This window comes from Astatotilapia calliptera, chromosome 11, assembly GCF_900246225.1.
Source record: "Astatotilapia calliptera chromosome 11, fAstCal1.2, whole genome shotgun sequence".
In the NCBI taxonomy this organism is placed as follows: domain Eukaryota; kingdom Metazoa; phylum Chordata; class Actinopteri; order Cichliformes; family Cichlidae; genus Astatotilapia; species Astatotilapia calliptera.
The window spans coordinates 20,272,389-20,295,590 of NC_039312.1; the positions used below are offsets into that span (position 1 = coordinate 20,272,389).

A 23,202-nucleotide genomic window follows, 5' to 3' on the forward strand; every position below is an offset into this window, starting at 1 on the left:
TGCGGCGGAGGCTCATGCTTGTTATATTATCCGAAGGATCAGAGTAGCACCGATGAATGAAGCCATCGCACCTGGCAGTCATGCAGAGAAATCCCCACACAAAGGAGAACATGACAATGCGAGGACACACACACACACGAGCACTTTCACAAGCTTGTTCACACCTTTGGCTTCAAAATACACCATACATGCAAAAAAAAAAAGCACAAATAAAGACATATTTGAACAGGAACAGAAAAAATTCTTGAAATAGTTCAAGACACACCTTTAAAGCTGCACACCACCCTTACACAAACCACGTGAAGAAAACCGAGAAGCAAGAACAGAGAACTGGAACAGAAACATACTTTAAATAGTTCGTGTGAGGCATCCACCGGACTTGGAGACATCTGGATAATGGTGAGAGCGAGAGCCAAAGACCATGAAAGTAATTGCGTTTCTGAATGAATGATAGACAGGCTTGTGCTTAAAATTAAACATTAAAGCTTTTCATATGAAGAGATCATGTTTTAAAGTGCAGTGATGGTAAAGCATCTTCTCATTAATGAGTCTTTGGAGCATCATACTGTGCCAGTAAGGGGGGTAGCACGGAGTGTGTGTGCACATTCGTATACACCGAATGTATAGAGTTGCTGAGTGAAGGGTGGTGCACAATAGAAAGTGTAGACTGTATATCAGGATCAGGTTGCAATAAGTGATACATCTAAAGGGTGCTGAGTTTGACTAGTCAGGGATGTCGCAGCTATATTTAGCAAGTGCTGCTGGAAAGGAGCGGGCATGATTCAATTAGTGTCAAATCATGACAGAGAAACTACTGCACTTATAAAGTACTTCCGCACATGTAGAAAGAAAGGAAATGTATATGAGAAAGGGAGGTTCAAAGGTGAAATCTTAAAAGACTGACAAATGTGCAACAGCAGCAACCACAGACCAAAAAAAAAACAATTTAATTTTAATATAAAGCTTTTATTTTGAAAACATTGGTATAAAATGTAGGATTGGTATAAAAAAGACCAGCTCAGAATCCTTCAGTGACAGTGTTACTACATAAAGGTTCATTTGGACAGACATTAAGATCTAGTATAGCCGGTTAACTATCTCAGAGAAAATCATTATGATCTGATGTATACATGGTGGCTGGAATGTTTGGAAATGAAAAAAAAAAGACATTTAATAAGCTCAAAAAGAAAAAAACATGGCTGAATGCAGATCCTCTCCAAATACTGCAACTTCAAGAGCATCTACGATGAATCTGGATTGCTTTCAGTCTTGCGCTGACTCATGGAGTTAGCCAAGTAACCTATCAGGGCAAGGTATTCCTCGAAGCTGACCTTTCCATCGCTGTTTTCATCCAGTCCCCTCTGCATCTCCTTAACAGCAGAGGAGTTGCTTGCATCCTGAGTTTAAAAACAATAAAACAAATATTAAAGAGATTAGAGATTACAACTGCTTTTAAATTCATGTTCTAATATACTGGCAGCATGACGGACAACCACAAAACACTTACTTCCATGACACCACTGAGGTTTTTCTCCACCAGTTTCTGGAAAGATTTGCTGTCTAGGTTCTCCTTCCCCCTGGAAGATTTAACAAACGTGGTCACCAACGTCTTAATAGCGGACTCCATATCTGTATAAGAGAGTGAGACAAGGACAAAGCAGAAAAGAGAATTTAGGACAGATAAGGACATATCTTAGAAGACTCTCAGACTCTCAAACACTGTGCCATGAGATACTTTTCCTGTGAACTTTAATAATATCATAATGCAAAAAACTAAACAGAGCATTGAGTGGATGAGACGCTTATTTCATATTGAGCATTTCATGCTTTGTTTGGTTCTGATTGTGAAAAAGAGTAATGTCAGCTGTGAGTTTGTGGAAGGCTTGTGCACAACTATGTGACCTTTAACTCCATACAACCAAATTATAAAGCATATTATGATGTATTTAAATTGACAAACATGTCATTTATAATACTGATGATTTTAAAAAGGCAAAACCCAGACAGAAAAAAAATCCCCCTAAGACCCTCTTGTCCTCTGTGGGAAGAACAGAAGTGAAGAGGAAATCCTGGGATTTCTTCTGACGCCACATTTGCAATAGTTTGACAAACAGATAACATGTGCTTTCTTTTCAAAATGGTGCAGCTTCCACGTTTTCTAGGGACAAGGGAACTTAAGTGATCATTCATTTATTCATATATTTTTTGCAGATAATATGATAATATTGCTAAAAATCTAATTGTTTCTTCAATGTCAGATTCTTAACTTCACATCAGTGGGATTGCAGAAATGTACAGTATTTTCTAACCCCCTAAAAACAAACCTTTTACTCAGTGTCCTTTGCAGTGGGCAGCAAGACTTACTAACTCCCATTTTTAACCATTTGTCCCATTCAGAAACCAGAGGACCAAGTGAGGCAGGAAGGACTTTACTCATACTTGTAGAAGCGAAGTCAGACTTACAGATGTCAGCGGACGAGGTGGACAAGGTTGAGAAGTTAGGGCGGGAAGGCGAGAGCTCAGAGGACATACCAGCTTCTGAGGAGCCTGAGCTGGGATTAAGTGACCCATGGTCATGACAAGCAATGTGTAATGTGGAAATTTAACAATTTATTCATTTAACAAGCAGGGGCCTCAGTAGCATACGGAAGAACCATACACAGCCACGACAGCCTGGCACCTCCTCCTCATGCTGCTCACAAACTTGGTCCAGCTTGGTCTGGGATGGCATCTCATTCTTCAACCAGCAATTGTCACAAGTCAGCCAGTGTGGTTGTGTTGGACGCTATGGCCCAAACAGCGCGCACAAGCTGATCCCACAAGTGTTTAACGGTGTTGAGGTCAGGGCTGCAGGCAGGTTCTTCCATCCTCTCCACACCCAAATTCTTCAGATAGTCGCTGATAAACCCTGCTCTGTGGGAGCGAGTGTTGTCACGTTCGAGCACAGAGGTCAGTTGCTAAACCTCATCTTGATATCTTTGTATTGCGAGTGCCTCCAACGACGACAATCCATGTTTATCCAGTGAGGGAGATGCTGCCTCACAAAATCACACCTCCTCTACCCTATTGGTGCAGCAATCAGAATGGTTGCTGCACCAGTGATGAAGGATGGTCATATCAGCCTTCCTGGCAGTTCTATGAGACCAGCGACTGGCTGTGTGCTGTCTTTTCTGGATTGTCTGGGTAGAGACCCCTCGGCCATACCGTCCTGCAAACCTTGACTGCAAATCTGTTAAAGGCTGCCTCTGGTTCCTAAGTGCTAATAGGGTGAGGAAATGATCTTCTTATGTAGTAGCCTTCTTGGGACGTCTATTTCGTGGCCTGACTCTGATATAACCTGTTAGATGGAGCTTGGCCTTCAGTTTGGAGATGGCACTGAAGAACAATCCAAATGATACTGCAAATTGGTTTTGTGCAACACCCACTTGAAGTTGTCCTATAGAACAAGCCTAATTCAGATCAGTCAAACATGGCGTGCTTGGAGTAGACACCAGTTGACCGCTGTAGCAAGGCCTGCTAATCACAGACAGTTAGACACTTGATAGCCAGAACTGGAGTACCAAAAGTTCAAAACAAGAGTCAGTAGCAGAACAAGCTATTTGGCATTAGCAGAGAAGATTTGGCAACTTTTTCATGGGCGCAACCCATGTGGTACTATTTAGGGGGAAATGAACAGACTTTAATGGTATAAGATTTCCCAAGAAGCATTGTTACAACAAATAAATAACAGACCAATCCATGACTTGGATCCGGATACACCGAGTCCTTATTATAGCTAATTTAATAAGTTGAGACATATTCTTCAAGACTGGGCAGTCCATTGAAGTAACAAATGAGATTATTCTTTTTCAACATCAGAGGAGAAAATTATGTGCGATTTCTGTTAAACAGCGTGCAGGAAGGCTGCCTCAATCTGCTGAGACCAGTGAAGGTCTGTGCACTGTAGATGAGCTGATGTTTCCTTTCCCACAACTTCAGAGCCCCGCCTTGTTGTCATCTTGCTTGAGCTCAGGCTCCTTAAAAGCCTGAATGTCGTCCTCTGAGCGTTTGCCTTGCTTTTTTAATCAAAAAGTTCAACGATGTGAGGGTTTTTTTTAGTTTTTTTTTTAAAAACAATGTTTATGTGTTCAGTCGTAACTGTTTTAATGTTAAATAAAAAGAACTTTTTTAGCAGAAATGAAACCAATATCATTTCATCACATCATTCTGTCATCACGCAAGACTCCATGTTCATGACAAGGGGCAAACAATTAAACAAAGAAAAACAAAAAATTTAATGAATAACAATTTTTTTTTCTTCTTTCAACTACAACACTTAAAATACCTTTTAAAAAATCCTTGTTTGATATTTAGTTTTAGAAAATTATTGTTCAAGTGGATTTTGAAAGTGCATTCAAATTGGTTTATGTAAGTGTCAAAAATGTGAGACACACAATTGACGTCAGCACGGAAGGGGAAGAGGGGGAATGGGGAGCGATGAGGGGACCCAGGTTGGATGCTGGTGGAGGTAAACAGAGCAAAAGAGAGGGAGTGAGGGGAGGCTGAAGAGATGGGGAGTCTCTAAAGGTAAACACAATGGGAGCTGTGATCTCTGACGGTGGACATCTGATCCCCAAAAGCGAACAGGAGGCTGCGAGATCAGATTACTGCCTAATGCCCGACTGCAGCAGCACACACTACCGCGCACTGTAGGAACACAAGTACGCACTGAAATATGTCACCCAACTAGTGAGCCAAACACTAACAGATAACCTGAATGCCAACGTCACATCCTGCACTCACTGAGCAAACCAAAAGCAAACCATTTACAATCTCACTGGATGCCAAATCCGGTAGCTCTAATAAATAAAAAAACAGCAACATCAACACAGCACACACTGGAAATATGACAGAAAGCTAAAAAACAAAACTCTACTGATCTATTTTAAGCATGCAACTAATTAATTCCATTAGTCTGTTTTTAAAAGCAGGCACAATAATAAAAACAACTATTTAAAATACTGTAATTAATGATGATAAAATAACATTTAGACACTGCAGTTACAGAGTCCCGGCTCACTGTCACACTGTCAGGGTTTTCTGAGACATTTCAACATAGCCGTGCCATTATTAGGAACACTGGTGCTTTCCCCACTGTGACAAATATCTGCTGTGAAAATGTCTGTGGTTTCATGTGTGACACAGAGATGATATATATACATATATTTATATATATGCATATATATTCTCAAATGAGCTGGTGGTGCATGCTTTTTATTTAAAATGCAACGCACCAAGAAAAGGCAGGAACTGCTCCCAGCTGCAAAGGATTACAAGTAATTGTGGTAAAAAAAAAAAAAAAAAAAAGATCTGGGGCCACGTCAGAGCCCTGTACCTCTAACAAATAAACAACTAACAAAAAATAACATGTAAAAAACAACACAAAGAAATAACCATAGTAATTTGACTGAAGTACACAATTACTATGCAGATTAATCAGGGAGATTTTCAGTTATTTTCTGTTGCATGTGCACATTATGTTTCCAAGCACAATTTGACTAACACAGGGGTCTTTTAAGGTCACTCCCATGAAGTTTTCTCTTGTCTCAACAAAGTAGAATTCCAAGGCAATGGCTCGCAGAAAACAAAAGCCCTGAATGAAAGCTGAAGATACTTGAGCAGCATTGATAAGTATCTCAGCAGCGTGGGGGCGAGGTCTTGCTGCAGGATTTCCAGTGTGTATTGGAAACTACCACAAAGCAGCAGTGGACACTGGATGGGTAATAATCATTGGTGCCTGGAGTGATGTTGCTGAGGTAACTTTAGAAGCTGGTAAATCTCCCATCTGACACTGATGTCATGCCTCACCGCTCACACTACTCACCTACTCTGGCCCACACGAGAACACATAGACATACAGAAAGACGGAAAAGCACACACACATATGCAGAAACACACTCATCTAAAGAAGGACAATGCCAATTAGGACTTCTGTTGCATTAACCTAATTACTGGGTGAATGAGAGCAGGCACCCAAACCCTGGATTTTGTTTCATGTCTCCCTGCCATGCCAGCACACACTGACACACACACACACAACTCTTTTCAACATTCAAGTTAGCATCTGTCATCAGCCTGCTGCTCATTATTATTTAATACGTTACTATAATTGTCTTAACACCTTCCTAACATCCTCCACAAGTCAAACAGCTCGGGAGCAGGCTGTTTACAGGCCATATATCAAAATGCTCGACAGGCCACAATCCATTAGCATCTCTCCTGAATGTAACAAGATGAGCAGAAAACCAAGAAGGCTCCAGTATGAACCGGAGACATCAGGGCCACAAAAATCCAAAATGAGTAGAAAGGAACATGTGGCAGGGCCGTATTTGTCTGATAAGGGCAGGGAGCGTGTAATGACGACAATCGTGGCTCTTGTACAAGCTCTTAGTGCATACACATTCCAACTCTGAGTGTGGAGATGGTGATTAGAGAGAAGGCAGTTAGTTGTCAAACAGAAGCAATGTGTTTTCTAGTGATTTGTCAGTTGCAAGTGTAATGATTAAATGGAAATTGAAACATCTGATACAGACATTTGAACAGGAATATACTTTTCATATTGTTGGTATGAGGGTTTTTTTTTAATGACATTTTTTTTGCATTTTACACAGAGTGGTTCAGCAGCTGCTAATGTGCTTGTGAGCATCATGGATTATTACCAGTAAGAGAAGAGAAGAGCTAGATTTTCCTGTTTTAAACATCTTTAGAAGCCTAAAGTTACAAAATCATCCAGCACTCACAAAAGAAAAAAAAGAAGAATTCAAGTTTTAAACAATAAATATTAAATAAATTAATAATGACAGTTATTTTTTATATCACCGGTGTATTATAACATGCAGCCCATTAAGCTCCCTTAATGGGCTGCATACACACTGTAGCTACATGAACTCCTGAATTAACGGAATAACATGAATATTGAGCAGACCTAGCAAAAGAGAGGGAGGTAATGTGAGGTAATGTGAGGTAATGAGCGCTGAAACTAGATGAGACTTGTCATGTGCAAACCAGTTTTAACCCAGTAAGTCCATCTAACCCACCCCTCACTACTCCACTAAAGAAGGCAAACTGAGAACGCGAAAACCGAGAAAGTTTGAGCATGCTTCCCATCTCAGACCAAACGGATCTCTCTCTTTTTTTTCCGTCTTCTTCTGCGATGGCAACGGACGTGAGCAACCATTGATCCTTGTGGGTGACCAGCTCCACCCTGGTCGTGTTGTTTGCACTAGGTGTGACTGACTCACTTCCCCCGTGAGCATACCTGTCATCGCCCAGGTCGCTATTTCTCCTCTGCTTCATTAACTACACCGGGTCGAAGCCATTCGAGTCTCACTACCGGAGTCTTATCATAACGTTAATAATTCACAGTGATGAGAGCCAAATCTGACTGTCGTTACAACGGTCACATTATGACTGACTAACGGGGCGATAACAGCCTCGGCGCACACGCCAAAACTAGTAAGCGCCGCGCGTAACGGAGATGTTAGGGGCTTGCCCACGTCGCACATTTACATTTAGCCCTAACTAATCCTCACAATTTGTAGAGTGACCACAGGCAGGAGTGACACACAGCAGATAAATAAGTAAACGCGACTCGAGACTCCGGTTTCTGTGTAAGTGTAAAGGGATTGGGGTTACATTACCAAGAAGATGAACCCGATCCCTGTGGCCACCAAGCTGGGTAATGACAATAGAGAGGCTGGCAAGTAATAGAAAATTGATGACACGGTGCAGAAAATAAGTTCAAGTTTTAAATTTTTTGTGTTGAGTAGAAAGGTTTGAACTCGCAATTTAAAAAAGAAACAGCTGAATTTATTAATGAAGAGAACTCGTAATGGAGAGAGAAAAAAGCACTCACCTTTGAGAGCGAGAACAAAAGCCTATATAAACTGTCTCAGCAAATGCTCTGCTTCTTTCTTTCAGATCCTCCTCGCAAGGCTTCCTCTAGATTAAGCAGCTACACATATCTTTTCCGTGATTTAACTTCTGACTCAAGCCAGTTTTTTTCACAGTTTTAGGGCGTGTGCCTGGGAGAGGAGGAATGTGGAAAGAGGCGCAGCTTGAGCAACGCAGCAATATTTTCTTAACAAAGATTTCCGTTGTTCCACAAAAGAGTCTAAAAAAGCGTTTTTGATTACAAAAAACTTGCGGCCTTTCTGCTTCTGTTTTATACTCACACCCGCATCTTTGCTATTTTTTTAAATATATACATGTATTATATTATATTGTACTTTTTTTCTGGCACAACACAGTTTCTCTCAACAAGTAGGGACAAGAGCGCGCGCATGTTTTAAGCGCGTGTGTGTTCAAAGTCTTACGAACAGACAGATGCAGTCAAGCCACACCCTGAAAGTGGTTCAAAGAGTGGAAAGATGGAGTTATGTAGCAAAAAAGAAGACCCCCCCCCCCCCCCACACACACACACACACACACACACATACAAAGTAACGAATGAAAGACTGGACAGCAGAGAACACAGAACTATCCTGTTACATTTTATTCAGATTTTTCCCTAAACACCACCTCTGTTGGCGTCCGGAGGGGAGATGATGATTTCCAGGAATTAGGAAGCCAGGAATGCGCACGCACGCACGCACACACACGCACACACACACGCGGCTGTAACACACTACATTCCTATTCTGCAGTTTCATCATAGGACTGTGAGCACGCCGGGCTTAAAGCATGTGTGTTTTCGCTGCGGGCTGGGATTTGTTCTAAAACTACCGAAACCGTGTAGTGTTATGTAAAAGTGAAGTGACTGAATCTACCTGAGAGCCTCTTGAAACATGGGAGGTGGAAATGAAACACAAAGTATTGACTAAAAACACATGACTGTGAAACTGAAACGGGCTTTAGGGTGTTTTTCATCTGGCTGAAATCCCGTTTTTTTTTAACTACATGGCACACAGGCGACACAGTAACACACAGAACTGCGAAAGAAAGAGTATCCGAGGACACTCTTATTGGCTAAACCTCCCATGCTTGCTCGCAAGTTGCCCAATCAGCTGCCAGAATTCCAAGAAGTTGAGCTCTCCATCATTGTTCTTGTCCAATGAGCTCATAAGTTGGTCAATGGCAGCAGGGTCATCAGCTTTCTGCAGGAAAACAGGAAATCACATGTATCCAATATTAAAAAAGAACCGTCTCAGTCCGTGGATAATGCAAAAAATTCGGTTAACACTGGTCATGTGTATGGAGCGAGAGATCAGAGGCAAGCAGAACACACTGGCATGCAAACGAGTTAAAAAAAAAATCATGCTTCATCAGCAGAAGTGGTTTGGCACAGAACTCTATTGACTCTGTCCCCATCTAGTGGTCATTGCGATTATTACAACTATTCAAACAAGAAGAAGCATGTGGAATTTTCCACACTGTGGGTAAAGCAGACCTTTATCCTTCGAACATGTAGAGCACAGACAAGACAGTCTCAACAACGCAATACTTTTTTTTTTGAGGGGGGGGACATTTAGTGTGAAACATTAAATGGAGAGTAATATCCTGTCCCAATATGAGATGATGCAACTGCTCATTCATGGTCAAGATCACAGGCAGGAGAGCTGTTAAATGACTCAAAACTCCAGTAAGACTGCAACTGTTGATGAGAGCTCACATAGATGATGACTAACGCTTAATAACATCAGCTTCCCCCTTATGATTAATTTCGTGAGAAACAAAACTCAGTTTGAGTAAATTGAGTATCCCTGATTATACTTTAATAATGAAACTGCGGGTCTTCAAACTGATATCTAAGTATGGTACTTTGTGTTGCATCTGGTCTTTTTTTCAGCGTAGTCAGCGTACAATAAGTGCTAACAGTTAGTAGCCTGCAGCCTAAATCCGCATATAAACTGTCTGTAAGTACAGAACCAATAGTCAATGCAAAAAAGAAAACAGGCATCTATAGAAATAGAAAATGTAATAGATACTTAAGTAAAGCCACCAACCTGCTGTGACTATTAGATCAATGAATAAGAGGTACAAATGAAACTACTGTGCACTGATTTTACCTTGACGAAGTTAAGGAGCTCTGATGACACCAGTCTGTAAAACTCATCTCTGCTCAGCGTGTCAGAGGAACCATCCCTGCCAGCACAGGCCTTTAATGGTCGACTCTTTTAAAAGCATATACTGAAGTTCAACAGAATTCTAACATTGATTTGGAATAAAAGACAGTGGAAACTCACCAGCTGTGTGTGTGTAGGTATTTGGTAAGTACAAACGTCTTTCTTCTCCTTTTGTACCCTGCTGTTGACGGATTAAGTAGATAAATCATTGGAATTGTTAAAAGTGTAAACCATATTTCCAAAGAAACCACAAATGTTTTTCCATGACACAGCTGTGTTTTCAGATGCACACACAGCTTGTAGCCAATCTTTGAAGAAGGATGGATTACTAGATGCATCATCTCATTCAGGAAAACCACCACAAGACTGAGAAGTGAAGTTAAGCGAGGTTAACATTAACATTCTGCGCTGCCTGTGAACTATTTTTAATCATTTTTGCGGGTCATCCCAGTGCACAGACAGTTTATTTCCTTTGCTTCTTGTGAGTATGAAAATGTGGGCAGAATGCTGTGGAGAGCAAAAAGTAGAGCAGTACATCAGGTATATAATTATACTGTCTGTATATGGAAACTTTTGAATGAGGATGAGAATGAGGCACTTGGGTTTTACCTCATAAAATTTTTTTTTTAAACTCTAAAGCTCTGACAGGATGTGCACAATTGGCATATTAGGGAGGCAGTTAGCACTAACAAGCACATCGGCTTTATCATCCAAATATCCCCTCTTCTAGTTTTTGTTTCTCTGCTGTATGACGCACACACCCAGACACACACATCTTTATCCCCTTATACTTGAAAAAGCAGTATTTAGTTCTCCTCCTTCCATTCCCTTGGCTGTCATTGGGGAAGGAGAGTGTGGCAACTAACTCAAAATAAATGGCTTAGTGAGGGGGCTGGAAATTGCTTCCCTACACACAGTCTTATAAAAGCATCGGTGCTTACAGTGGGCCAATGCTTCTAGTTGTTTTAAGATTGATATCCTGGGACTGTAGCTGCAGGTGTATCTCTGTCTGAGGACATGTCTTAAAGTTCTAAATTGCTACTTAAGTCTACAACACCAGCATTTGGCCTTGAGGCAAACATCATAGGCCTAAAGGTTTCAAGCTAAATATAAACTTAAATTACTGCCTTGGGGTTGTAGGCCATTCCCAACCAATCAATTTAGGCCCACATGTGTCCACATTTATTATTAAATGAAGTGAATTCAGTAGATTAGTGTCACCAGTTCAGTTTCTGACCAAATTTAAGTAAATACGTTCACAGCCTGTTATTTTGTAAAAGACTGTCCTGAAACATGTTCTCTAGAAAATTGACATGTAGTGGTGAAGCCGACCTTTGACCCTTAGGACATGAAATTTCACAGCTTAATTCATTTATGCAGTAGTTATGCAGTGGTTGGCCTCACAGTAAGAAGGTCCTGTGTTTAAATCCACAGCTATTTTGGGCCCCATGCTGAGCCTGCACAGATTCTCTCCAGCTCCTCTGACTTATTCCAAACCTAGACATGGGGTGAGGGTGCTCGTGGTGGTGCATTCCAGTTTGCTCCTAGTGCCAGTCCCAAGCCAGGATAAATTGGGAGGGTTGTGTCAGGAAGGGCATTCTTTGCCAAATCAAATATCATCAAGAATGAGATTTCCATAGCAGATTGGGTGCAGCTCGGGCTACTAACGATCGCCTCTGGTGCTGTTGGCCAAGAGCATGCCACCGGAAACTATGCTACTGTTGGCTGAAGACAAAGGAAGAAATGTGTATATCAGACAAGGAGATGACTCAGCTGGATAAAGTTAAGAAAAATGGATGGATGGATGGATGTACACAATAGGAAGGGACAATAGATTAAAAATATATATATATCCTAATTTCTTCTCTATTTAAGATTAATTTAAAATAAGCAGGTATAAAGGCTGCTATTTGCTGAAGCAAAGTTAATGAAACAGTTGATGTACAGACAGACTACATTAGGATAAATGTTCACTAAGAAACAACTTCTTGTTCTCAACCTTGTAGAATTGTCTGTATCAGTGTGGCACAGCAACAAAGGCACCCCGAGCTCAATGCATCTAATAAGATGAGTTTGGCAATGTGGTGTGGTTTAATGGCTTGAACAAAGAGGTGGAGCAGGCTGGCACACAGCTACTAATCATGATCCCTCCTTTATAGTCTGTGTGGGCCCAGAGGAGTGACGCACGAATGAAATGCACTGAAAAGGCAGTGGCGCTGCAGCTGGGGCAAAGTGTCGGAGCTGTTTGAGTCTGTAAATAGTGTAGAAAAAAAATACAGTGTGTGGCAAGAGCCCGTGGCTTATCTGTCATCACTATGGAGAACTTGTTACAGCGAGCATACACTTCAGGAAGTATTCTTAAAGACTAAACAGGTGAGTTAAAGGAAGACAGAGTCAAGTATTATTCATCACAGAGAGGAATTACATTTATTATTTTTTAATGCCAAGAACATGGGAAAACACAACTGTAATGACATTTAAAGTTCTCTGTGCTACCACACGCTGTGTGGCAACCTTTGAAGAAAAAAAACAAAACAATCTCTATGGTGCTGAAGGCCTTTAAATCTGCTACATTTCATAAGTTTATCCACACGTAAAGAGATAAAGAAAGTATTTTTGAAAACAAATGTCTTAAGTACCGTCACCAACCACAAACAAATGTTACAGTCATCACAAAGCAATAACTTAAGGACATCTGCACAAGCTCCACACCTGAACAGCAATAAACATGCTCAACATGTCAAAATCTCATGTGCCCATCAATTCTCTAGATTTCACCTATAAAATAAGTTAATTAGACATTTGTAGATTTAAGCAAGTTCCTAAACACAAGCATAATGTATGTACAAACACAAGTGTCATGACTACAGACCCTCGCTCAAGTCGTTCAGCAGTCCATGCTTAATTAACAAAATCAGCCATGATCAGCGAATAAGCAGATTTTAAAAGTGCACAGTGCCGCTTGCAGAAAATAGTGAAAGTGTGGTGCTTGAATAAGACTGTGCAGCATCTTTTAGAAATCTTATTGAGAGCAACAGTGTAAGAGAATTGTGAATAGCAATGACTTTCACACTAACGGACATTCACAGTAGCTGCAGGTGGTCGGTCCCAAATAAACAGCTGTAAGTAAATGTTCATACATTTAGTGGGACTGTTTTAGGCTAGCAATATTTGTCTGTCACCATCTAAGATGTATGATGCAGATTCTTAAAATATCAGACTCAGCACTTCACACACACGATGTACGTTCAAGCCCTTCCTATGTAACAGTGCATTAAGTGTTTGCATATGAGCACTCAAAAACAAAAACAAACAAAACAAAAAAACCCACAAGTGGACAGCAGATGGAGGTAAAACACAAAAGGTCGTCCTGCAAAAAGCATGACAGGTTGATAAATGTATACTTTAAGCCTTTGTGGTCCAATAAGAAATGTTCCCTTTGAGTAAACCCTCGCTCGCTCTGACTCCTTTTAGCCACTTTTGACAGATCCATCAATTCTATCATTTCATCAGCCACGTCCTTGTCCGCTCTCCTTTCTCCAGTCCCCTTTGATTCTCTCCTCTTTCTCTCCACCTCCTCGCAATGAAAACTTTCTCATGACTTCTCTCTCAAACTCCTCCATTTCATCCTCTATAGCGCTATCTTGTTCCCCATCCTCGTCCTCTTCCACCATGTCTTCTAAAATATCGCTCAAATCTTCAACAAAATCTTGAAAGCTCATCTGATCATGAACAAAAACGCCATCCTTAAAAAACTGCGTGGCCAGCTTTTTGAGCTCCTCTCTTTTGGAATCATCGACACCTGCCTGCTCTGCCTTAGCTAGATAGGTTTGGAGGATGGCCTCAAACTCGGGTAAGTGGACAGGGAGCAGCCGCTCAGCCTTTGCACAGGACTCCAATGAGTCGCACTCCTGTGAAGGTTTAGGACTGTGCTGAAGACGCTCTCTCTGCTGGACCCAGTACTCAGGCTGCCCCATGGAGGGTTTGCGGTGTGTATGAGGCTGCTTTTGGTCTCCGTATTGATGTTCTTCCTTTTTGCCATGATTATTTTTAACCTTGTATACATCTTTGCTTTTCTGGAATTGCAATTTGTCTTTTTTCCAGTCTTCATTATGCTTCTTCTCCTTCCTCCCGTCTCTCTCTTTCGATTGCTCCCGTTTCGACTGTTCCCACTTCTTGTCCTTGCTCTTCCATTCCTTATCGTGTTTCCCATTTTGACTCTTCCGCTCATGTTCATTCCATCGCTTCCTGTCATCTTCCCTCGATCCGTCTTTGCCGTGATTTTTACTGCCTTCCCACCGTTTCCTTTCATCCTTTTCTTTCCCTACTTTACCCTGAAGTTTGTCATTTTTATCATCCCTCTCAGTGCCTCTTCTCCACTCTCTCTCTCCTTTCTCCTTCCACTCTTTATCTTCCCACTGCACTTTGCCACTTTCTTTGAAGCCATCTTTCAGCTTCTTCCATTCCTTTTGTTCTTTCTGTCTCCCCCCACGATCCTTTCCTTCCTTCCAGTGCTTGTTCTCCTCCTTACCTCCCAATTGTTTTCCCTCATTCACTTTCTCATGCTTTGGTCTTTTCCTATCGACATCTTCATTCCATTCTTTTTTCTCCCTCTTTTCTGTCCGCTCTCTTTTTCCTTCCCCATCTTTCCATGGCTTTCCTTCATCACCTCTGCTAGTCTTCTCCTTCTTCCAGTCTTTCTCCTTCCACTGTTTTTCCCCTTCACTATGCCTCTTCAGTCTACCTTCCTTATCATTCTCCCTGTCAGACATTCCTTGCTCATGTTTTTCCTTCTTCCATTCTTTTTTACTGCCATCTTTACGGCCCTTTTTCTCTCCTTCCATCCCTACAGATTTTTTTCTCTCTTTTCCCTCTTTCTGCTCGCCCAAGTCATAACGATCTCTCTTCACATCTTTCTTTTTCTGCTTTGGGTCATCCCGTGGATGCTTTGTCTGTCTCCCTGTGGATCCAGCCGTTTCCTGCTTGCTGTCCTCTGGCTGACCAGGTGGGGGCAATGTAGCGAGCTTCATGGAGGCTTGAGTTGTCTGACTGCCTGCTGGAGCAACCACAAAAAGTCAAAGTTAGAAAAAGAAAAAAAAGATACAAGTGTGCATTGCGTTTCAAAAACAGAGAGAAGAAAGCAAATCACTAAATGACTAATCTACTCCCAAGCTTTCTTATAACTCTCATCCTTCTATATCTCCTACTCTCCTCCACATCCCCTCCCTTCTTCCTCCCTTGCTCCCTTTGTACCTGAGGAGACTTTTAATTCTGTCACAGTGGATCTCAGAGTTTCTAGTTCTTTCTGTAGGGCCGGGAATGACTCCAGCTCTTTCTTCATCCTCTCATTCTCTTTCTGAAGGACAGGAAGAGAAGCCATCTCTGTCTTCAACCTACTGTTTTCCTTCTCCACCGCCTCCCACCTCAGCCGCTCCTTTGCTCCCTCTGCTGCATGTCCCTGGGCTACTTTTAGCTCCTCGTTCTGTGTCTGTTTAAAGAAGAACAGAAAAAGAGGGTCCTGTGAGAATACCACACACTCACTGACACCTTTATCCACAGACACACATGTATTTATACAAATGTGCATTACTGTACACACGCAGAGGAGACGAGGTGAGAGACAGAATGGAGTCACACCTGAAGTTGGGCTTGGAGCACAGAAATCTGCTCATTCCCTTTGGCTAGCTTGTTTAAAAGCTCTGAATTGTCAGCATCTAGTGGGGACTGAGGAGCCTCTGGGTTAAGCCACTCCTGTCAACAAACAGAATTACACATCTGCAAGATATTAGAAGTCTTCTCAAAATAACTATTGCCAGGTGGAGGAGTGGAGAAGAAAAAGGTGTTAATGGAACGGGAAAGAACAAGAACAAGTCACTGTACAGTAAAATTAATTTTTTTTTTTTTTTTTTTTTTTTTAAATTGCCACTCATTATACAGTAAATAAAGGTTAGACTAGAAGAAACAGACAGAGTAGACATTACACTGACCCGTTTTCCTGGTAGCTCTGTATCTTTCAGATCCCTTGTACTATAGTCGCTCTCTGCAACGCAAATATTAGTTTCAATGCGAGTAATAAATTAAAAATAGCATGCAAAAAACAAACAAACTATGTGCAATTACCCAGAAACAACATGCTTAAGGTTTCTGACAGTAAAATGAAATTTAGCTGAGCAGAAAAGAAGCATTCATAATACACTTCATTACAAATGCATTTGTAAATGCAATAGAGAAAAAAAAAAAGAAAAAAAAAGGATGGATTCCTTGGTGAAGTCCTCATGAATCCTGTTTTCACCTTTACCTCATTCTCACGCCTTTGCTTTTCAAACTGTACGTCAAAATCAGGTGACAAACTGAGCTTACAGGCTTCTAAAGCTAATATTTACTGTCATTCTTGGTCCCTTCAAAGCAACAAGGTTGCCTTTTGATAACACCTACACCAAGTATCAGGACAAAACCCCACATTTAACAGCATAAAGAACTTTGAAAGCTTTTTTTCTGCAAAGTATTACATGCAAAGGCTTTTTCCTGCATGCATCCTCACACATGCAAACATGCTGTGGCCAACAAAGACTTAATTAAATCAGTGACCCACACATACACACAGAAAGAACCTACCCTCATCCAGATCCATGAAGATACCTGCATGTATAATACACCTCAGTCTCGGAGCATCCTTCATCTAATCCAGTGTTAGTTACTTTCTATTCTTTTAAGCTTTTACCTTTAAAATATAATTTTAAAACAGGCAAAGAGCTTCCCAAAAAAATCTAATTAGAAAGAAAGAAAGAAACGTTAACCTTTGTAACATGCCTACCTGAGAAAAAAATGGTGCCAAGGCCTAACAGAATGAGAGCACCTAGGATGCACTTGTTCACAGAAAACCCGCTGTCGTCTTCTCGCTGGGGGAGCTGAAATTCGTCCACTTCCTCTTCCTCTTCTCTTCTCCCAATCTGCTCCAGAGATGCTAAAAGGGACCTTCTCTTCCTCACCTCTGACTCTCCCTCCTCACCAGCCTTCTCGGTTCTCTCCTGACTCACTTCTGAATCTGCATGGGGGTCTGGAGGGGTGAAAGAAAACAGTATTAAGGTGTAGTTCTACCAATAATTAAGTTACAGGAACACCTCAAATATAAACTGAAAACACCACAACAATATGCAATCAGAAATTTCAACCCCCAGCAGCGTAATTATTTTAAGCACAAAGTTGCAGTACAGATATTTCTTGCTTTTATATAGCTGATATAAGATAGCACTCCAGCTAAGCAGGGTATGCTGGTTAATTTGCTCCACTTTCTTATATTTAAACTCAACAAATCAGTCTGGCTTTGAAAGAAAAGAGCAATGATATAACTGGCTCTGTAAAGACATCACTAATGCTGAACTTTACTTTTTAAACACAAATTGTAAGAAAAAAAAAAAAAAAAAAAAAAAAAAGTGCAGAACAGAGTAAAAGAAGACCAATCATTTGATGGTGCAGCAGTAAAAAGTGACACAAACCAAAACCACTACACTGCAAAATATTTTAAGTGGTTCCTGTCCCTCTGAAGCCAATTTACTTCTGCAGGGTGTCATGTAACTAAAGGTTTCTGTCACATCATGCTCCCCTCCACACACAGCCTCTCCAGACAACCTCCTGGCCCAGATACTGAAAAAGTCCATAACCAGGTGTTCCAGCAAATACACTTCAAACACAAATAGAACATGTGGCTTAGTCTCCAATAGCAGAAGAGAAAGGCTGCATGCCATGTATACAGTGACATACACATAAAGTTTTTCTAATATTAAAGTAATAATGACCCGACTTTCGCCCTGTTCATACCTGTTTCTTTTCCCAAGTCAGTTGTCTTTAGATACGCATCTGACTCCTCCCCTTCTTGTTTTAGCTCCTCCTCATTTCGCAGATGCTGCGTTCCTTCCATCTGCACACACTCTGCACCTCCAAGAGTCTCTGTGCTCAACGGTAAGAGTGGGGGCTCATCAGGGGAAGGAGCTACATGAGTGTAGGAGTCAGAGTATGAATCGGGGTCAGAGCTGCTCTGCGCCGGGCCCTCAGGTAGGCCTCCTGCCTGGCTGACTTCATCACTGCCATGGTTCAAGTTGCTGGAGACTTCCAAAGAGGAAGGAATGGGGTTATCCGTGACAGAAGTGGGCACAGAGGTGGGCTGATCTGCACTCAAGCCTCCACTTAGCTCTGCTGTTTTTTCTTTTGGTACCTGGATATAAGAATAAGGTCATTATAAAAAAAGTTTTTGCACTTCTTATAGTTTGGCACTTTTGGTTAAAAGCCAACTTTGGTCTTAAAGGTTTAAATGTTATTTAAAACAGAAATATTGTTGTGTTATCTTTAGCATGAAGAACGCCGTCTCTAAGCTACAGCTGAAATGAGTCACTTTCCAAATCTGAGGAACAAATGAGAAGGATAACGCTGCTACTTGGAAAAAAAAAAAAAAAGGCAAATTCTGTCCAATTAGAATCAACCAGTCTCACTACACTATAAATAGGTTTAGTATTTATTCTTTGAGCATTCAAAAATAAGCAATCATTCAAGCCCCGGGATTATTAGAAAATTAAAACGTGGGAGAGGAGAATGCTTTCTTTGGCCAATCAAGGCTACACATTCAGCAAAGCCGCGTGACAAATGGTACTGTTACAGAACAGAACATTGCATGTATTGCTGCCTTACTAGGTAGTTCTCCACAGGGAGCCCTTCTGCAGACTTTGCACCATTTGCAGGCTGGTTGTTGTCCCCAGAACCTGGATCAAACACAGACACAGGAGGGGAGCCATTTAGGCCAGCAGTTCAACATTTTTCAATCCTGACTCTTTGAAGTGGAGCAATTCCTACTCGTGACACCAACACCTGCCCCCAGTATGCACAGGCAGGGTGAAAAGCAGTGGTGATGAGGTGTATTTTTTTCTACTTTACCAGTTGTTTTCTTTGATTACAGTCGTTTCTGATTGCTTAGGTAATAACTTTGCAATAATAGCTGGAAGGCTCAAAGCTCTAATGCACTAACTGCAGAATATTACATCAAGCCAGTAAAACTATTTTTGAGACACTCTTGTAAAAATTGAATTTATACGTTAAACCCAAACCATCATTTAAAGAACCTCTACACACTGATGTAGTGAAACACACACTTTATGTTTTCTGTGTGCAAGGCAGAGCAGCTCGCATTAATCAACTGACATGTGTGTGTAAATACCCATGTTTGCATGTATGCATCTTTGGAACCTTACTTACCTTTATTTCTGCACACAATCAACAGAAATAAAGGTTAAAAAAAAAAAAAAAAAAAAAAAAAAGTATAATTTTGCATTTTAAATATGCAAACACTCCTCAAAAGACATTAGCGGTAGAACAAAACATTTCCAAGGAAAAATACAAGAAAGCCAGCCAAATGTCATTCTCTTTGTCAATCCAGACTCACAACTTTATCCACATCTCATGGAAAGCATCAAATGAGTGCAAAGCAATCACTTTACAAACTGCCTGTAAAGCAGAGAAAGCACATTCAGTTTGCCAAACTTGGTAAATGCACTTGCTACAAAAGTTAGTATTTTCAGGTATACTCCGATCCTAATGTGGATATGCGATTGAGAAAAGGAATGGATGTGAAGGCACCTGGTGCAGTTGTATGGCTTTCTCCATGGTACTCCGTCCCCATTATCACAGGCTTCAGGGTTTCAGCAGCAGTTTCCTAAGAAAGACAAACACCCAGTCAGAGAACAATCCAATGCTGTGCAAAATATTAAGCCACCCATCAGGGTGCAGTCATTTACTGCAATGTACAAACACACATTATATAAAACCAAAAAGCAGTCTTCTTGAAGGACATTCAAAGCTCTTCTTTGGGTGTTGGCTGCCTTTTGTTTTGTTCTCTGTCCACATGATACCACGCTGCTTTAAAAATGTTGAAGTCTGGACTCTGTGGAGGCCAATTCATAGCTGAGTGTTCCACTGTTTTTCTATGCAAATATGCCTTTACTGCACCATCAGTGTGTTTGGGATTACTGCTGTTTTGATGAGACCCATAAAATTTTACATTTGGATTTATCACTCCATAAGACTTGCTGCCATAAGTTTCAGTCCAGTTCTTGTGTAATCCAGCATATCTCGACCTTTTCTCTGCGTTTCCATCTCTTAAGAATGGCCTCTTGACAGCTACCCTTTCACTGAGGCCATTTCTGATGAGGCTTCAGTGATCAAGTGAAGAAAGAGATGCTTTCAGGTCCTGTGTCAGGATACACTGCACACCATGTCAAGATCTGCCAAATTTTTCCCCTAATAGCTCTCTGGAAATCATGTTGTTGATGCAATAATGATTAAGTGTTAAGTGGCTTAACAAATAATCAAAAAAAGAAAATCATTAAATTACAAAAACTGGACTGAAAATGAGTGAAAAAGCAGCCAGCGTCTGAAAGAGCTTCAGAAAGCTTGAAAAAATTTTAAGACCACTTGAAAATCAAAGAAACCTCACAGGTGTTTCATTTTCAACACCAATTTTGATATTTAGTGAATTAAAAATCTAATATTACAATGTATTTTTTTCTTTCAGACTTATGAAGCATAACTAAATTTCCCACAACATGTGTTATTTGTAGTTATGGACGAGTCCTTACTGAGAAAATATGGCAACATAACCCACAACTTTTAAAGATAAAACAAGATTCTTTCTTCTATCTATCTATCTATCTATCTATCTATCTATCTAGTTACTGGAATAATAACAATAATGAGTGACTGAGCATCACCCTCTTTAACAGGCTCACAAATGAGAAGATCTTATAATAGTTTGCCTTCCTGAATACTAGTCAAATCAGAAAGCTCAAGACAGACTTAGTACAGAAACCAAACTTCATATTTAGGTAACCAAAAGAAAATAAACTGAGACCAGTAATTTTGTTTTTTTAATAAAGCATTTTGCTTAAAGCCTGTGTATTCCAGTGCTCTATACAGAGCGATGATACCTCAGGAGTTAGGATGGTCCAGCTGTTATTAGCACTCCCAGTGCCAGACATGGCCCCCAAGAGACTTTGCGTGTCTCTCCTGCAACAAAGAACAACATAGAGAACAATGTGAAGAGCGTATATACGTACACCCTGAATCAAAGCCATGCATATTTTACAGTTTGACTTACAGAAGAGACAACTAACAATGTGCCACTAGCTTACAATTACAGTAACAACATGAGGACTGCAGCTTTAAGAAATTTACGCTCATTGTTTACCCGATTTGAATACAAGCCTCTACTACTCAGCCTCACCCATTTTGCCAATAAAGGTCTGACTGTAATGTGTTACTGAGGTCTTTGTGCGAGTGTGTGCATTTTGTATGTGAGCAGGAAGTCTAATTCCCTGGGAGCATTCAGTTCTTCATTAGTAGTTTATGTGTGCTATGAGCCTTTTGGCCAGCCTGGCTTTTGACTAGCTGGGAAATGTTTTGGCAGAGACATGGGTAACTAAGCCCGGCACTACAATGGGCTGTCCATTTCAAAGGTACTGGTCTCTTAAACAGAGGTCTACAAATGAGCACATTTGTGGTGTACACTATCTGCCCACTGCTTTGGAATCACTTATTTTACAGTAAAATCATTCATCTTAGCTGCCACCACAGTAGTTGAGAAAATCATCTCCCATGTAACCACTTCAGTGTCACCCCCTTGTTAGGTGGAAGTGTCAGGTATTAGATTTTTATAAAGCTTTTCCTTTCAAATTACACAAGGTAGCATAACAGCGAGACATATTTATATGCATCCAGTCTAGTTTTGTATGAATTCTGAAAGAACGAGGCACTTAAGTTAATACCACACTGTCTGGGTAATGACACACTTCACTCCCCAAATTCAATTCTCTCCCAGCTCTGCTATTTAGGTCTCCTAATCGAGTGCCTCCCAAGAGAAGCCTACTGAATCTAGCCTGGGGCCCAAGGAGCATTGTGGAGGATATAGTGGAATGGTTTAAATAGATGCCAGCTAAATATAGCTACCATGAGATTGACTAGAGACAGACAGAGGGAGCATGCAGGAGATGGCCATGGGGAATAAAATAGAGGCAGAAATGTATTCTAAGGACAGTTTTAAAAAGGATTATTTTACATGCAACACAAGGGAGGGAGAAAAAAAAATAACATCCTGTTCTGATCTTATTCACTGATCGGTACGAATAGCATTTAATTTAAGATCTAGCTGTAGGAGTCGGTGCAAGATCATACTTTCACAGTGCATGCGTCTAATCTCAGTTTATCTCTTCAGACATTAATCTGCATGTGTGTGATATCTTCCAGAGACTAGACTGTTAATCTTTTTTCTTTTTCTTTTTTGCAGCGTCTTTGCCTCTGCATGGAAAAATTACCAAAAAAGGTCAAGAGATAAACTACAAGACTTTCCATGAGGACAGCCAACGCTGGGCTGCGAGCTAAAGCCAGCTCCACACAGCATCACCGCTAAAAGCAGACCGCTCTTATCACTATGCAAAAAGGGTCGGGGTTAGTTGGAAGAAGTTCATAACCTGCGACAGGAAATGTCACACGGCCTTAAAGAAGACAACAACATCTGGTTAAACTCAGGAATATCACTTCTCACATGAGGTGAGGGCCGCTGTTAGTAGGCTACTAAAGGCTTCACAAGCCGAAAGTTGTTGAGATTAGTCCTTAAAAAAACGTTTCCACTTCAACGACGTCTGCCGAGCAACCAGGAAAACGTGAACGTTTGCGACACAGAGGGAGAAGAAACGACACTAGAAAAGACGTCGTTATCTTGTAATACAACCAAAAATACAGGTGGGTCTTACCGTGGTCTGTCACTTTACTTTAGACTTCAGAGGACGCCACAGACGCAAGCTAGGACTTCTTTGATTCTTCCCATCAAACTTGACAACTTATAACGTGCCTCCAGAACTTACTGAGCCATGCTCTTCTCGCCCAATCACAAAACGCGTTTGCTCTAGTCCCGCCTCTCGCTCATCCAATAAGATATCGTTGTCGCTTCACTTCGGCTGGAAAGCTTCTAAGTTGATTGACATGTATATATGTATAAATATGTAAGTGATGGAGGCTGAATTAATGTAAAATTAATACTACAGGTTACTGCTACTGCTAC

At 40.9% G+C, this 23,202-nt stretch overlaps 2 protein-coding genes across 6 annotated transcripts; both read right to left on the reverse strand.

Annotated features, from left to right (window-relative positions):
- Positions 1–945: 945 nt before the first annotated feature.
- LOC113031456 (protein S100-A16) lies at positions 946–8,055 on the reverse strand. The gene is made up of 3 exons (XM_026183544.1): positions 7,895–8,055; positions 1,508–1,629; positions 946–1,397 (listed from the first exon to the last, which is right to left on the reverse strand). Exons 2-3 carry the CDS (start codon positions 1,625–1,627, stop codon positions 1,242–1,244), a joined length of 276 nt encoding a protein of 91 aa, XP_026039329.1. The 5' UTR covers positions 1,628–1,629; positions 7,895–8,055; the 3' UTR covers positions 946–1,241.
- A 4,447-nt stretch (positions 8,056–12,502) lies between these two features.
- pbxip1b (pre-B-cell leukemia homeobox interacting protein 1b) lies at positions 12,503–23,012 on the reverse strand. 5 transcript variants are annotated; one of them, XM_026185405.1, is made up of 11 exons: positions 22,895–23,012; positions 21,074–21,152; positions 19,728–19,803; positions 18,786–18,856; positions 17,922–18,315; positions 16,918–17,160; positions 16,719–16,742; positions 16,091–16,143; positions 15,741–15,854; positions 15,501–15,591; positions 12,503–15,156 (listed from the first exon to the last, which is right to left on the reverse strand). In XM_026185405.1, exons 2-11 carry the CDS (start codon positions 21,122–21,124, stop codon positions 13,613–13,615), a joined length of 2,661 nt encoding a protein of 886 aa, XP_026041190.1. In that variant the 5' UTR covers positions 21,125–21,152; positions 22,895–23,012; the 3' UTR covers positions 12,503–13,612. The 5 variants fall into 5 exon arrangements, with proteins under 5 accessions (XP_026041190.1, XP_026041189.1, XP_026041187.1 ...); XM_026185404.1 differs by having other exon boundaries at positions 12,503–15,159; XM_026185402.1 differs by having other exon boundaries at positions 15,357–15,591.
- Between the last annotated feature and the right edge of the window lie 190 nt (positions 23,013–23,202).

Excerpts from the sequence above, each read along its gene's own strand:
- LOC113031456 (XM_026183544.1), bottom strand. The coding sequence starts at position 1,627 with ATGGAGTCCGCTATTAAGACGTTGGTGACCACGTTTGTTAAATCTTCC. Across the intron at positions 1,398-1,507 it reads ACCTCAGTGGTGTCATGGAA|GATGCAAGCAACTCCTCTGC; the intron begins GTAAGTGTTTTG and ends TTTTAAACTCAG.
- pbxip1b (XM_026185401.1), bottom strand. The coding sequence starts at position 21,124 with ATGTCTGGCACTGGGAGTGCTAATAACAGCTGGACCATCCTAACTCCT. Across the intron at positions 16,144-16,718 it reads CTTCATGGATCTGGATGAGG|AGAGCGACTATAGTACAAGG; the intron begins GTAGGTTCTTTC and ends TTTGCGTTGCAG. Across the intron at positions 15,160-15,356 it reads AGAATTAAAAGTCTCCTCAG|CAGGCAGTCAGACAACTCAA; the intron begins GTACAAAGGGAG and ends TGGTTGCTCCAG.